At 32.7% G+C, this 15,392-nt stretch overlaps 2 protein-coding genes across 3 annotated transcripts; one reads left to right on the top strand and one right to left on the bottom strand.

The window, feature by feature from the left end:
* The first annotated feature begins 6,517 nt into the window (after positions 1-6,517).
* Positions 6,518-7,421, top strand: LOC114174684 (probable calcium-binding protein CML13). The gene has a single exon (XM_028059512.1). It carries the CDS (start codon positions 6,676-6,678, stop codon positions 7,117-7,119), a length of 444 nt encoding a protein of 147 aa, XP_027915313.1. The 5' UTR covers positions 6,518-6,675; the 3' UTR covers positions 7,120-7,421.
* Positions 7,422-10,465: 3,044 nt separating this feature from the next.
* Positions 10,466-14,621, bottom strand: LOC114173735. 2 transcript variants are annotated; one of them, XM_028058310.1, is made up of 3 exons: positions 13,065-14,621; positions 11,161-12,835; positions 10,466-11,055 (listed from the first exon to the last, which is right to left on the bottom strand). In XM_028058310.1, the coding sequence occupies exons 1-3, from the start codon at positions 13,071-13,073 to the stop codon at positions 10,700-10,702; spliced, it is 2,040 nt and encodes a 679-aa protein (XP_027914111.1). In that variant the 5' UTR covers positions 13,074-14,621; the 3' UTR covers positions 10,466-10,699. The 2 variants fall into 2 exon arrangements, with proteins under 2 accessions (XP_027914111.1, XP_027914112.1); XM_028058311.1 differs by having other exon boundaries at positions 14,131-14,620.
* Between the last annotated feature and the right edge of the window lie 771 nt (positions 14,622-15,392).

The raw sequence follows: 15,392 nt of genomic DNA, 5'->3' as shown, positions 1-15,392 counted from the left end.
TAAGAGTTAAACCCCACAATGGAAAAAACACTGACAACATCATCTATCAACACATACCACAACCTAAGGGTGGGTTGTCAAACATATAATACCCTACAGATCAATTTGTTACTTTTCTTTTTTCTTGTCAGACCCTATTTTTAATTCTTATCAAACTAAAATAAATATATATAACATTTTTTTACAAATACAGAAACAAAAATAATAATATTTAAAGATGTATAATAACATGTTTATAATTACATTTGTTAAAATAGTTTAGAACTCACGAGCCAACGTTTCATCACGAGTTTGGATTGGGTTAAATTTTTTTTACAAATTTTAATATAGATTGATTTTTGACCTGATTCATCTAAAATTCGATTCATTCAAGTTGAACTCGTGGTGAGCTGGATTGGCTCACTAACCCGCAGATAAAGGAATGTTTTTTATTAAATTGAGTTTTACATTTGGGTCATATTGTTTTTTTAGCTAACACATAAATAATTTGTATTTTTTTATTTTGGTTTGTATTTGGATTGTATTAAAATTTATTTAGATTTTAATTAGAATTATAATTTAGTTTTAACAGAAAAAATGTATTTTTTTTAATTAAGTGAACTTATGAGTCAACCCGTTTAATCCGTCAACCCATGGTGGCTCGGGCTGGATTAAAATATTTTTAACTGTTAAAAAATGAGCCGAGTTAAATTAATTCACTAAATCATCAATTCGTCCGTGATGAATCGAATCGGATCGAATTGAATTATCCGTTTTTGACCGCTCTGAAATAACAAATATATTAGTGCTACGTTGTATTGTTGGTAGATGGACTTTTATTCTATATTTTTCTGTTATATTTAAGTTGATGATATGATACATTTTAATTACTTGGTACATACTTAAGAAATGTAAAAGGGTATTTTTGGGAATGCTCCACATTATGAAATATTTTTGTGCCATGAATAAGTGTGAGTATGATATTTATGAAGAAAAAGTAATGGAGGACGGTCTCTGTCTTCTCTTGGTTTGTTTCTGTAGCTGCCATTAAGAACATGAAAATGATGTCTGTGATGGAAGCATGGTGGAGCCTCTCGCAATCTTCCACCATTCTCGACTTGATTGAGAGAAAAAATAGCAAACACTTGCACAATTCAAACTCACATATATAAATTCTAGGAACCATCTAGATCAACATTTTTAGTAGCTTTTGTACACCAAATTAACATCATATCATATCCTGCCAAATAACTTTTTATGTTAACAACGACAAATAAAATTTTATATATATATATATATATATATATATATATATTCACAAATTGCACATACTTATTATGAAAATTAAAAAACTTAACATATATGACAATATATGATATAGAATTTTATGTCATTAATACAGTCAATATTTTGGTATTTTTCATTTATTAAGAAAATATTCAATGGAGGAGTTAATACCATGTGCTGTTACAATGTTAACATTGCCAAATTATTCTAAAATTGTTATGAATTAATGATTGTCCATTGATTTGATACATTTACTCATATGATTCATTACTTTTTATGGTAAATATTTGTATTAACTAAGTTGATTTGTTTCCTTTATGGATTACATATTGTATCTATAAATAGGACTCTTCCTATCAATAATAATAGATAGATGAGTTGCTCCCTATTCCCTATTCTCTATTGTTTCTTCTATTATCTATTATTCTCTCTATTATTCACTTTATTTCATAACACGTTATCAACACGATGCTCCAACCAATTGAGGACTAGTGAAAGTTTTTTCTCTATAACGACAGTGTTATGCGTGTCTCAATCCAGGCTCTTTCTAATCCTTTCTCAAATTATAATTTTACCTTATATTCTTCCTCTTGTGATAAGAATTATTTAACTTTATCAATTTTCATCTTCGTCTTATTATTTTTATTTTTATTTTGACGGTGATTATTATTATTATTATTAATATAATTATTTTATTTTATGTGCTAGTTCTAAACACACGAAATGTTGCAAAATTTGGATTTGTGACCCTTGATAGGAAGAATTCCTTATATTGGATTTTAACTGTTGGAATATATTTAGATGCAATGGATATTAGGATACCATTAAATAAAGAAATAAAGCATCTAAGCAACATGACAAAAATATTGTGAAAAGAGATTTCACAAATATTGTGAATTTATTTCATGCCTATGTATGTCTGGCTGGACAAAGCAATAAAGCTTTTGATGAAAAATCATGAAATCCGCCTAATATGCTCCATTCCCAGAAGTGAATGCAGCAATCAATATTATGAATTTCTTTCATGCCTTTGTATGGCTGAACAAAGCAATGAACTTTTGATAAAAAATCATGAAACCTGTCCAAATTGGTTCTGCTCCATTTCCAGAAGTGAATGCAGCAACATTTTATTTATATTTTCATGATCGATCATGATCTTGATTTTGGACATGGTTATAAAGAAAATTTCAAAGACACATTTTGTCACCAGAAGTGGCACGATAATGTGAAAAAAAAGGAAAAGGAAAATGTGAAAATATTGACAAAAAGATGAAGGTATATATTATCATTACGATGGTAAAGGCCATTTGAGTTGTACTTATTGTACACCAGAGCATCTTACAAATAATGAGAAGAACATAGAAACACACTTTGCTTATGAAGATGGTGATTCTGATTATGGCCATATGGATGCTACTCATCTTAATATTGTTATTTTCTTTGCTAAAACAAATGAAAGCATTGATCACCTAATTGATTATGAGAGTGTTGAAAAAAAAAATCTCATATTGATATTTACGTTTATATGAAAAACGAATGTTTTGCACTAGTACCAAAAGATATGTGTCTTATTGATAGTGCAACAACTTATACAATTCTCAAGAGTAATAAATTTTTCTCTTGTTTGATAATGTGAGACATCGATGTTAGTATTATTTATAGTACTACAAATATATTTGAAGACTCTAAAAGAGCTACTATACTTCTACCAAGAAGTTGAATAGAAACTTATTAAGTTTCAATGATATTTGTCTAAATGGATATTATATTGAGACAAACAATGAAAAAGATATGAAATATCTTTATATCTCTATGATTGAGTTGAAAAAGAAAGTGTATTGGAGAAATTATCAACATTCTCTTATAGTTTGTACTACAAGTTTATTAGTACAATTTAAATGCATGTCATGGTAAACCAGAAGTTTACAAATCAAAATGATTGTCTTGTTTGACATGATCAGTTATTATGATGCGAAAAAAAAAAGGGTTGAAAAACTCATGTGAACACGTTTGAAGCGTGGTAGACCTATTGGTTCCAAAGATAAAAACTCTTGAATGAGAAAGGGGGCTAATATGCAAAATAACCTAATCGAAAAGGTTGAAATCCCAAAAGATTCATTTGACATAATTAATGGTTCGGTTCCAAAAGAACCTCAGGTACCTGAAATGGTTGAAAATGATGAGATCTCAATAAATTATGTCATGAATCATATAATATGGAACCAAAAGGAAGTTAACATTGACGAAACTTTTACTTATAACATAGCGATGAATGCTATGAATGACAATGAGGATCAATAAACAATGATCATTGAAGATTGTCGGCAAAGAAAAGATTGGCCAAAATGAAAATATGCAAAGAAGCATAATTATATTTGTTTGCTAAACGAAAGGTTTTTGGACGTATAGTTCACACTCCTGAAGTTGTGAAACCCATTGGGTACATATGGATTTTTGCGCAAAAATCAAATTAAAAATGATGAAATTGTTAGATACAAAGCATAATTGGTTGCTCAAGGTTATTCACAAAACCTTGTATTGATTAGTGAAAAAACATGTTCACTAGTATTGGATGCAACAACATTGCAATATTCGATTATCCTAGTTGCACAACAAGGTTTGCATTTACATCTAATGGATGATGTTATAACCTATTCGTACGGTTCTTTTGAGAATTATATTTATATGAAAATCCCTGAAGGATTTTATTTGCCCAACAAGACAAATTCTAAAAAGGGTTATTCAATAAAATTGAACATGCTCTTTTATTGATTAAAGCAAGGATGTGTGTGGTATAACCATCTTATTGAGTTCTTATTAAAATAAGGATATGGAAATGATCCTTTTTGTCTTTGTATTTATATGAAAATATTAGAAAATCAATTTTTCATAATTATTGTTTATGTAGATGACATAAACATCGTTGAAACTACTAATGAGCTCACAAGGCAATTGAAAGAATTTGAGATGAATGATCTTTGAAGGGCAAAGTCTTGTTTGAAATTAGAAATTGAGTATTTAAATAAAAGTATTTTTATACATCACGAGGCTTATATGATTAAGGTGCTTAAAATGTTCTAAATGGACAAGTCATGTCCATTATGCACTCCAATAGTTGTGAGGTCGTTAGATGTTGATAAAGACTATTCTTAGACCTCAAGAAAATGATGAAGATCTTCTTGGTCTAGAAGCACCATATCTTAGTGTCATAGAAACACTAATGTATCTTGCGAATTATACTCGATCTAATATTGCATTTGCTATAAATTTGTTAAGCAAGATATAATTCTTCAACTACAAGAAGAAAATGGTTTGGAGTAAAACATATACTTCGTTACTTTAAGGGTACTACGAATATGACCTTATTCCATCCAAATGATTCAGATTCAGACCAATGGGTTATGGATATGCATGTTATTTTACATATTCTTACAATGTCACAATGGTTGATCACAAACAAGATGTTTGTTCACATGTGGTAGCACAATGGTTTCATGAAGGTATATGAAACAAATCATAGTAGCAACATCGTCTAATCATACAAAATTACGAGGAAAGTTGTGAATATGTTTGGTTAAGGTTTATAATTCAACATGTGCAAGAAACTTGTGACTATCCCCGAGAAAGATGGAATCAACAACCATATATGAAGACAATAGTGTATTGTTCAATTGAAAGGATGATATAGATATCCAAAAATTCGTTCATCTGAAAATATGACAAGTCTATTTGTAAAGTTTTTGCCAAGAAAAACTTTTGAGCAAATGACTCACAAATTTGGACTCTGTCACCTTAATGATGTAAGTTTACATGAGGGGGAGAAATAGAATATGTGATGAACAATATTGTATTAAAGAATACAGAATGTTGTACTCTTTTTCCTTCACTAGGTTTTTTATCCCAATGGATTTTTCCTAGTAAGGTTTTAACGAGGCACATTCTTTATCAATGTACACTCAAGGGGGAGTGTTATGAATTAATGATTGTCCATTGATTTGATACATTTACTCATATGATTCATTACTCTTTATGATAAATATTTGTATTAACTAAGTTGATTTGTTTCTTTTATGGATTACATATTGTATCTATAAATAGGACTCTTCCTATCAATAATAATAGATAGATGAGTTGCTCTCTATTCTCTATTCTCTATTGTTTCTTCTATTATCTATTATTCTCTCTATTATTCACTTTATTTCATAACAAAAATGATATTAAGTAGGATTTTAGGAGTGTTTATCTGAAAAATAAATAGTTATATGTCTTACATGAACATAGGATTAAATAATGTCATAAAAATAATTCTTTTTTTTTAACCAAACATAAAATAATATTAATAATAATAATTTGAATAAAACGCATTTGACATTTGCATCCTCCAATTCGGGAGAATTGAATCTACTAAGAAATAATTATAATTTTTTAGCAGGTTTGGTGTTCAATATACTGTGAATAAAAACCAAGATAATGCATTTTAAAGGATATTAAACTAAAGTAATACAAATGCGAAGTAGATTAAAGTACAAGGTAGGTATGTGTGTACAAATCCACATGAGACTACATATGCATTCCAACTTTATATATTTATAATAACATGAATTATTTTTAAATAACTGAAATAAAATAATAATAATAATAATAATAATAACAATATAGGGCTTTAAGCATGCGCTTCTTAGTGATTACAGTTGTCTAATGGACTCATGTTGACAGGCTTGGTTTGTACACTTTTATGGGCTTCATTAGCTACCCTCATCATCTTCCTTCACCACACATTATTACCAATCCAATCTTTAAATGCTTCTCATGCCAACCAAACATAATTCACTTTCATTATCATCTTTTTTTTTCTTCACTTTTCCATTTTATCCAAATAAAAAACCAACACCAGTCAATACAATTTATACTGTTAAACAAACACCAAACATCATTGTCCATAAATTGTTGGTTAATGATCGTTTTGATTCTATTCCAATTTTCAAGAAAATAAAAAGGTAAAAATAAAATTGGTGCTGCGTTAAAAAAATCAGAAGCTTCATAACCCTATAAATAAGCAAATAAAGAGTGATTAAAACAAAATTCAATATTGGACTTGACCTTGTTTTCCATGGTCCTACACGGGCTTACTTCTACGGGCCCAATTAGAGAACACTGCTTACAAAGCTACGTGACTACAACGACGTCGTAAAGCTGAGCGAATTAAAAAACGGAAAAAATAACATGGGATGATGCGATGCGACCCATTCATTATTATTATTATCATCATCATCATCATATCTGAGGAGAGAGGGAACAGGAGAAACATTTTCTTTTCAATTTCAATTTCAATTTGAGTCTTAGCCCTTACACTGTAGCTCAGAAGAGAAGAGAGAAGGTAGAAGAAAGGTTGAAAGCAGAAAAACGAAGATGGGTAAGGATCTGAGCGATGAGCAAGTTTCTGCGATGAAAGAGGCTTTCTCTCTATTCGACACAGACGGCGACGGTCGGATCGCGCCTTCGGAGCTCGGGATCCTGATGCGGTCACTCGGAGGCAACCCGACCCAGGCCCAACTAAAGTCCATCGTAGCCGAAGAGAATCTCACGGCACCATTCGACTTCCCCCGGTTCCTTGATCTCATGGCCAAGCACATGAAACCCGAACCCTTCGATCGCCAACTGCGTGACGCCTTCAAGGTTCTCGACAAGGATTCCACCGGCTTCGTCTCCGTTTCGGAGCTCCGACACATCCTCACCAACATCGGCGAGAAGCTGGAGCCCTCCGAGTTCGACGAGTGGATCAGGGAAGTCGACGTCGGCTCTGATGGCAAGATCCGCTACGAGGATTTCATTGCCAGAATGGTCGCTAAGTAGTAGGAATCTCTTTTGAGTGTTCTTCTCTCTTTTCTCCGTTGTTTCGGTATTACTGCTTTTCTGTTTACTCTGTCGTGTTTGCTTCTGAGTGGACCCGTCGATTAACCGTGCTGTGCTTATTTTTATGGTTTGTGGCTAACCGAGGGTTGTTTTAGGAAACGGTGGCTACTCAATTTAATTTGCCCTATTTCGTTTGGGTTTATTTGTATTATGAGATCTGATTTTGAGTTAGTTTATATATGCATGCTGTAATCCAGACCAAGTATTTCTATATCTAGTCCTTTCTCCCTTGATGAATCAAACCTGGTTCCGATTTCGAGCGAAGGGAAATGATGAATTAGACTGAGCGAGCGTTTCTACAAGCTTACCGAATAATGAAATCCCAGTTCGTGTAAAATTCGTACACTATAAATGTCTGCATGCTTGTTGCATTTATGTCTTTCTTGAATTAGGTTTGAAGTCGACAATGATTTGTGGGTCGTCATCCCTACCCCTTTTTGCAGGAATTGGTGGGTTTAAATTGTATAAATGGATATTTAAATTCTCTAATTTTGTAGCGATTAATTCATAATTACCTCTGAAATGTTGAGCTTCAAGATAATAGCAGTAGTGAACTGTATGGTATCTAAAGATAATTGTAGTGTTGAATAACTGTCCACTCCATGCCAGGATAAACTCCAATGAGGCTATTGATCATTGAATGCTGGAGTGGAAAATACCGATTGTTAAAAGTAGATGCTCAAGCCCATTTTAGAACTTCCTAAACTTTTTGTTGATGACTCTCGTGAACAGAAAAAATGAAGATGAGCTGGGACTTGATTGATTTTTCTTCCTTGCGTGCATGTGTTTGTCTGTGTCCATGTCTGCTTGCAAGTTTAGTTTTATGTGAATTTCTCATTCTGTGTTTTACCTAGTACTGTGTAGCCTTACATTTCTGCTATTGCCGTGTCATATTTTGTGTCGTGTTTCTTTTATATGTGCTGACACTTCATTTCTCTTTTGTGAGTATTGCGGGTTATTGATTCGCGATTTTAATTCAATTTGTTCCAACCCTCGTATGTTCTGCTGTGGTTACTTGTTGCAGCTCGTAAGCCTTTTTGACTCTCATGGTATAGTTATTGTTTTAAGTTACAAAGATTTTAGGTTTCCGTTGTCTTTTGTTCGTGACTGTACTTTTATATTTTATTTGATTGTGTGCATTCGCTGCGATTTGAATACCAAGCTCTTGTTTTGTTTGGGATTCAGTATCCGAAGGGTTTGGTTAAAGTTTTAGATAACCTAAATAGATTTAAGCATTCCAAAAGATTAATTAGGGTTTATATGGTTTAAGAAACGTTTTTGTTTTCAATAGTATTTGCAAAACTAGTCTTTTGTACAGGAAATCCTGAACACAATAAAAATCTGTTTTCACCTTTAATACGTTTCTTCCAAATCTTTGAAAACGAATCTTGTGTTAACAATGCCACGTTTTTGGGTGTTGTAGTCCATGTACAGTTGTTGTAAATTGCATGACATTAGGAGATTATTCTAATATGAAATACTAATCCTGTAGGAATTTTTTTTTTATGATTTAAGCACTGCATAAAAATAGCCGCCCCTTTTTAAGAAGCAACATATATCGTAATCTAGCATGTAAATACCACTTTTCGCATTTTGACTTTCAATATGGACTTAAAAGAGTACAAGAGTCTATATTTGATATTTGATAGGAGCGTTTGTATGTTGCTTTCTATGGCGCCCTTTGGGTGTTGAGTGCTCTGCTCTGGTGTGAAACTTCACTGTGTTGGTACTGCATCTGATAACTTGTAGCATATCATGATTTTAAGTAATTTTGACTGCAGTTTATAATTTTACCTTGAAGAAATATATTAAACTATCGAAAGTTACTTAGAAGTATCTTAGTATTTCTGTCTGGCAGCTGTAGTTGCAGTCATATCCTAGAGCACAGATTATTCAATGATAGTCAGTTTTTGGATATTTATAAACCATGTCCACAAACAAAAAATAAATGTATTCATTGCATTTGCATTTGTGAATGAAAACTTCTTTAATTACTCATCACAGCTACTTTTCAATTAAATACTAATGGGGTGGTCTTCGTCGTGCGTATTGGAAGCGCATCCAAAAGGAAAATTGTACAGAAGTGCTTTACCTGTGGTGCCAGACATTTAATAGATGCATCTGTCAGTTTATGCAACTGTCAGGTTTTCGCTTATGGGAGTTGATGGACATGGAAGCAGGTATCTTCTCCAAGTTCAGATTGGAAAGAAAAGATACTTTATAGGAAGATTCAGGTGGAGAGACCCCACCCTTAATGTAAGCAAAAAGTTAATCACTTTTAAATCGTAATTACAAAATGAATTTGGACTATTAATTAAAATCTATTTGAGTAATTGCTTTTCAAATAGTCAACATTAACATAATTAGCACAATAAAAAAAATTGTTAATTATAACTTTGAGAGTGATTATAAATACAAGGTGTAAACCCAAGTAAAAACATGACATAAGAGTGAACATTCTAACTTAAGGAATTTCCGTATTTCTTAGAGTATAAAAATACTCAGAGAAAAATATAGTTGTAATAAATTATATGGTACGGTTCGAGTATAGAAATACAAATTGTAAGAAGGGATAATAGAACGTTTGTGATGCTATGGAATCTATCTATAATTACTCAATTCAATATTAGAGCTACCATGCCTCCTCAGTTTTTGTTTATTTGGAAAAGAAAAATAAATGGAACATGTCTGTCTGCTATGAATAATTGTAAAGTTCTTTCAAAAGTTTACGCCCCAAAACCTTTGTCGGCAGTAATTACGGAGTGCACAAGAAAGTCATCGATGCAATAGAAATCAGCACGATTAGACTTTATCTGGTCAACGTAGTAGAAATAAAGTAAAACAATGGGCAACGCATAACATTCTAGATAATTAGAAAAATAAATAAATAAATTAGTCAGACGTTATACTATAATTTTAATTTTATTTAGATTTTAGTTATAGTTAAGATAATTCAACACAAATTCAACACAAACAGATAATTATGTTTAATATATAATTCATTTAAAGATTTTTCTTCACTTTACAAATTTAAAGTTTTAATAACTTTTTTAAGATTAATTATATATCACTATTAATTTTCACTTTAACAAATACGTGGCGATTATTAAAAAGTATATACATCTTCAATTACTTTAATGATTAAATATTTTAAACAAAACTAATAAAATAAAATATTTATATTAAAATTATTATTAACTTTTATCATACCAAAAACAAAATATATCAATATCAATTGGTCTGAACTGACTATTAAAGTAAGTTTATGAGAATGTCCTCTGGTACGTTTTACCAACCGCACCAAAAGAAATTCGCTTCATACTTGGTAAGTAAAAGCCGGATCAGAAATAAACTGCTTTGAAAGTTACATCATAGAAAGAAAGTAAAGGTAAAGGGATCGTGTCCATCCTTAATCAATTTAATCACTGGCTGTACATTTCTATACACAGATTTCAACAATTATCCAAATGTACAGAATTATACCACACGATTAGCTTAAATTTGTCGTTACCTCACAGTGCTAAGGACTTCCTCTGCATTGAAGGGGAAGATCCTCCAACCACGAATCATCCATAAGTGGGGGCAAACATTCTATCTCAGAGGGCCATTCACAGCTACAATCTATTTCATCAAAGACAATTGGCCCACATTTTGCTTCCCTACGTTGGAAAATGGTTTTTAACCAAAGATTGCAATGCACAAAAACCAAATCACTGAACTTTTCCAGCTTCACTCTGTTCTGTTTTTTGTTATGTACGTTTTGGAAAGTACTCCAGTTCCACCTGTACCAAAGGGAACTACAAGGTTGGCTAAGTATCCTCATTGCAGCTTTCTGAAGCGTGGGAATTTCATAACCATAACTAGTCCACCAGTCCCCTAGACATAAGCAAAAGCATGTCAAAACACCAAAAACTCAAGATGCTTGTTCAAATGAGAAAAGGAAAGAGAAAGTCATCTCAAGATGCTTTCAAAGAGCCATACCAGGAGCATTCAGTGTTCTTCCCAAGATTGCAAAGTCAGTCCCAAGTGCACCCTGGGCGTTGATGTAAGTAGGAAGTTCTTTGGTAATTTCCATTTTATCTTTATCTGTAGTTGCCAACCTCAGCATGGCTTCTTGAAACCCATTCCTCATCCTCAAATCTTTCTTCAAGTTTGGATTGTAAGAAATTGAAGGATTAAGAAATGCAGCTGCAGCATGTAATGATGAATGAAGTTGCATGTTCCATCTTCGATCAATAATTTCCCAGATTGGGAGGTATTTCTCTTCGATTCCCTTATAATAGGCCTTGATCACAACTTTTGCACTTTCTATTGCTTCATATATATAACCCATAGCAGGCATGTCCCCATCAACCATCCTTAGGAGTTTAACCAGTGGCTCAGAAACACTCACAGCTTCATGCGCATACTTCCAAAATCTATCCGAATATAGCAATGACTTAATGGCTTGTGCATCTGAACGTCTGCTATACATGGAAGACAACCATTCTGAATGAGAAAACATGTGCTTCAAATTATCCTCCTGCATCACTATAGATCTCAAGGAAAGGAAATCAGTGACAAATCTAGTAATTTTTGGTCTGATTAATTCCTTTCCACCTGTAAACTTTCTCATTATATTCAGAATCCATGCATGACTATAAATGTACTTTGTGATTGTCTTTGCATCTTCCAGGACTGTGCTAACCCAATCTTGTCTACCAACATCCTCTAACATCTTATCGATACAATAAGCAACACAAGGAGACCAAAACAAAAAACTATACCTCGCTGTGAGAAGCCTTCCAGCACAAACATAACCAGCACTGGCATCTGTCATAACCTGAACAACATTTTCTAAACCAACTTCCAGCACAACTGACTCCAAAAGCTCAAACAAGTAAGTACTGTCATCTTCATGACCTGAAACATCAACCGACTTCAAGAACAATGTTCCTTTTGGGCATGCAACAGAAAACACAGCAAGTGATCCGAGCCTACCATCAGACCAGTTATCACATAAGATTGTGCATCCTGTTTCTTTCCACCCATCCCTGTATTTTTTATAATCATTGTGAATATCAGCTTTCACTTTTTCCAAAAGAGTAGACCTTAATTTCTCATAAGTTGGTGCTTTATAGCCTAACCCACACTGAGCTATGGCGTCCACCATATCCTGATAATACATTGATTTAGCAGCACTAAAAGGAATAGAATTCTGGAAGAAAAATATGGCAAGTTTTCTATCAGCATCATCCTGCTTTTGCTTTTTTCCATCATCCACTATTGGCTGCGCACATGGCGAAGGAAGTGGAAATAATAAAGATGGACAAGCAATACCATTCTGTCCACTATACCCATGGCTATGGTGCAATCCACCACTAGCAGACGAGCTATTCTGTTGACCATTTGAAATAGCAGCTTGATCTCCCTTATGTTTCTTGGGAGTTTTTGGTTTCTTGGGTGTACTTAATATACTTTGAATATGGTCTCGTACATCAGTTGGAACTTCGGTGCATGGAACAATATCTTTGTTTTTAATTTGAGCCAAGTGAAATTTCATCCTGTATACACCTCCACTGAATTCCCTTTGACAATAATTACATCTGACCTTTTGTTTAGTTGCATCAACCAGGACACAGTGTTCCCAACAGGCATCTCTTCCACGAACCATTATCTTAAAATGCAGATTGACTCAATAAGATTGTTGTAAAAGTTTGTCATGTTCAAACAAGTTCAAAATATGAACATGGGAAAGAACTAAAAAGTTACTGAAGACGAATCACCACCAAGTGAGCCCAACAAGATGGATATAGTGAATAAAATGGTGTATGATTTAATGTAACAATCAAAAGAATATCAATAAGTAATCTAACACATTAAAACACAGCATAACAGAATCTTACGATAACCATAACATCTGTCCACGTAGCAAGCAAACTTCATCTTGCTCTAGGATAATCAACAATAACTTTCAGCAGTACTACAAACTATGGAACCAAAATTACAATAGTCAAACAAAACACGCAATCCACAGTCTATTTCCTCGTTCAGTAAAGAATAAAGAAGACTATAGGAAGAGAGCAACATCAAGAGAAGAATCATTGATAAGAAGCCTATAGTAAGAAGATCAAAAGTGCAAGTAGTGCATGTTAATTGTGTTCTTGCTTAAACATATGTGTTTGAATTAAGTGCCTCCCCACTGAACAGTGAATGTATTATATCTAATTTCAGTTCCAAATTCAAAATTGCTCAATTTCAAGCAAACCTGCCTGATAAATTAGATTCCCGTTTTCCATCCTATTTGACCTTTCCAAAAGTAACAATTCTCTATTTTTCATTCGGAAGCACTGGATTATAGGATATCTTTGCTAACTTGGAAAAAAAGAAAGAGATTTCACAAGATATTCTCCACCTGTTATTGATTAAATCTATATCCTGGTGGTAGGAGAGAATTGGTGTAGATGAGCACGTCAACAACACAGCATACTATGCATTATCGCAGTCAAATGTGAAAGATCCCTAGCTTAGCTATATACAACTTAGATTATACATGATCCAGGACCACATAAACTTAGCAAACAAAAAATGGACTTTGAATTTCATAACAACAACAATAATAACTACGACACAAAAATAAATTCGCATCAGCTTGTAATGATTTAGCATCACCTAGGGTTTCTATAATAATCATTCAGCTGCTCAATAACCCGAAGGAATAAATTAAATCAATAACTTCGTCTTCTGGTTACCACTCGTGATTCATTACTAGGAGACACTTCATTTCATGACAGGTAAAGAAACACAATATATTGGCCTAAATTGACAAAATCTGTTCACATCGAAAGTGGAAAAAGGAAAACAAAAAAAAAGAAATAAAATTGGATAAATAGATAAAAAAACGAAGGACAAAGGGGGCAATGAAGCACATAGATAAGATAAGATGCTGAACTCATGAAGGGGATAAACTACCCGAAGGATCTCAATGCTGGGAACAAAATAGCAGGGGGAGCTCAGAGGCCTTAGGTTTGAGAAATTGGAGTTGATGAGTTGAAGAAATTGAAAGGGCAAAAAATATAGCTATATTGGTGGTGGGCAACACTTGGAAAAGTGGGGTACTTGGAAGAACGAAAGGAGAGAAAGTGAAAAGATTAGGAATGGGAGTGATTGGATGAAGGTGAAATCACAAGATTTTCAGCATGGTTGTCCTTGGGATGATGAAGCTGAAGGGGGTAGTGAGAGAGGGGTCATAGGGAAAGGGCATGGACCCAGTAAGTGTGAATTTGATGAGGAGAGATGAAAGGGAAGAATAAGACATAATAACAACTCCTAGGAGCATGTTCTGTAGTTTGTTGGTCCCTGGTTAACCGGAAACAATGTCAGAACTGTTAGATTAAGGAAATTGTATTGGATCACACTCCACTACTCCATTCTTGTCACTTTGATCTTTCAAATGTTAGGGTATGCTAGTTTCAGGTTTTTCAAATTAATGATTTTTTTTTTTGGAGGCATTTAGGTTAATTGTTAGAAACAGGGTAAACGTTAAAGGATTTATCTTTGAGAGGGTTTCAAATTTTTTCCTTTTATAGATTAATGTTTTTTATTTATTTTATTTTATAGTAGTTTTTGAAATTAGATGGGTTTGTTTCAGTTTTTTTAAGTGTTTTTAATAAAAATAAGCATGTATAACTAATTTATTTTAAAAATGAATAAGTACTCATTTTAATTTTTAACGTGGGGTTAGAAACTGGTTGATGTTTCATTAACGGTTCATGAAATCGAATATCTAAACAATTTTATTAGGATATGTTAAACCCCACACTTGTAAAATAAGTTTGTATCTCACTTTTATATTGTTAATAAATCTTATTTTTAGTTAATATAAAACTTTCAACGTCTATTTTATTTTATCATCAAGTTTAATGTGTTTTATATTTTACTTATTTTATATTTATTTTACTTCTAATTTCTTTTTTAAATGTGTGAAATAAATAAATAAGGAACAATAGGAAAATAACCAAAAACTCAACGGAGCATGGAAAAAAAAAAAGAATTTGAAGTAAATACACGTATCAGGTATTACTGAAATTATGTCCGATGTATCAAATACCAAATGTTATCGATATGCTTGGAGCTAATCCCCCATAAGGCTGAACAGTGATTGGAGAAAAAATCGTATACTTAAACTTGATTGGAAAGAAATTGGATTCCCGAAATTGTATACTCTCAAAACG

This window comes from Vigna unguiculata, chromosome 2, assembly GCF_004118075.2.
Source record: "Vigna unguiculata cultivar IT97K-499-35 chromosome 2, ASM411807v1, whole genome shotgun sequence".
Classification (NCBI taxonomy): Eukaryota; Viridiplantae; Streptophyta; class Magnoliopsida; order Fabales; family Fabaceae; genus Vigna; species Vigna unguiculata.
This window is presented reverse-complemented; position numbering and strand designations above follow the sequence as displayed.

Bases quoted from the DNA above. Each gene is read 5' to 3' on its own strand.
- LOC114173735 (XM_028058310.1), bottom strand. The intron at 11,056-11,160 runs GTATGGCTCTTT...GCTTATGTCTAG, and splicing joins AAGAACACTGAATGCTCCTG to GGGACTGGTGGACTAGTTAT.
- LOC114174684 (XM_028059512.1), top strand. From the start codon at position 6,676: ATGGGTAAGGATCTGAGCGATGAGCAAGTTTCTGCGATGAAAGAGGCT.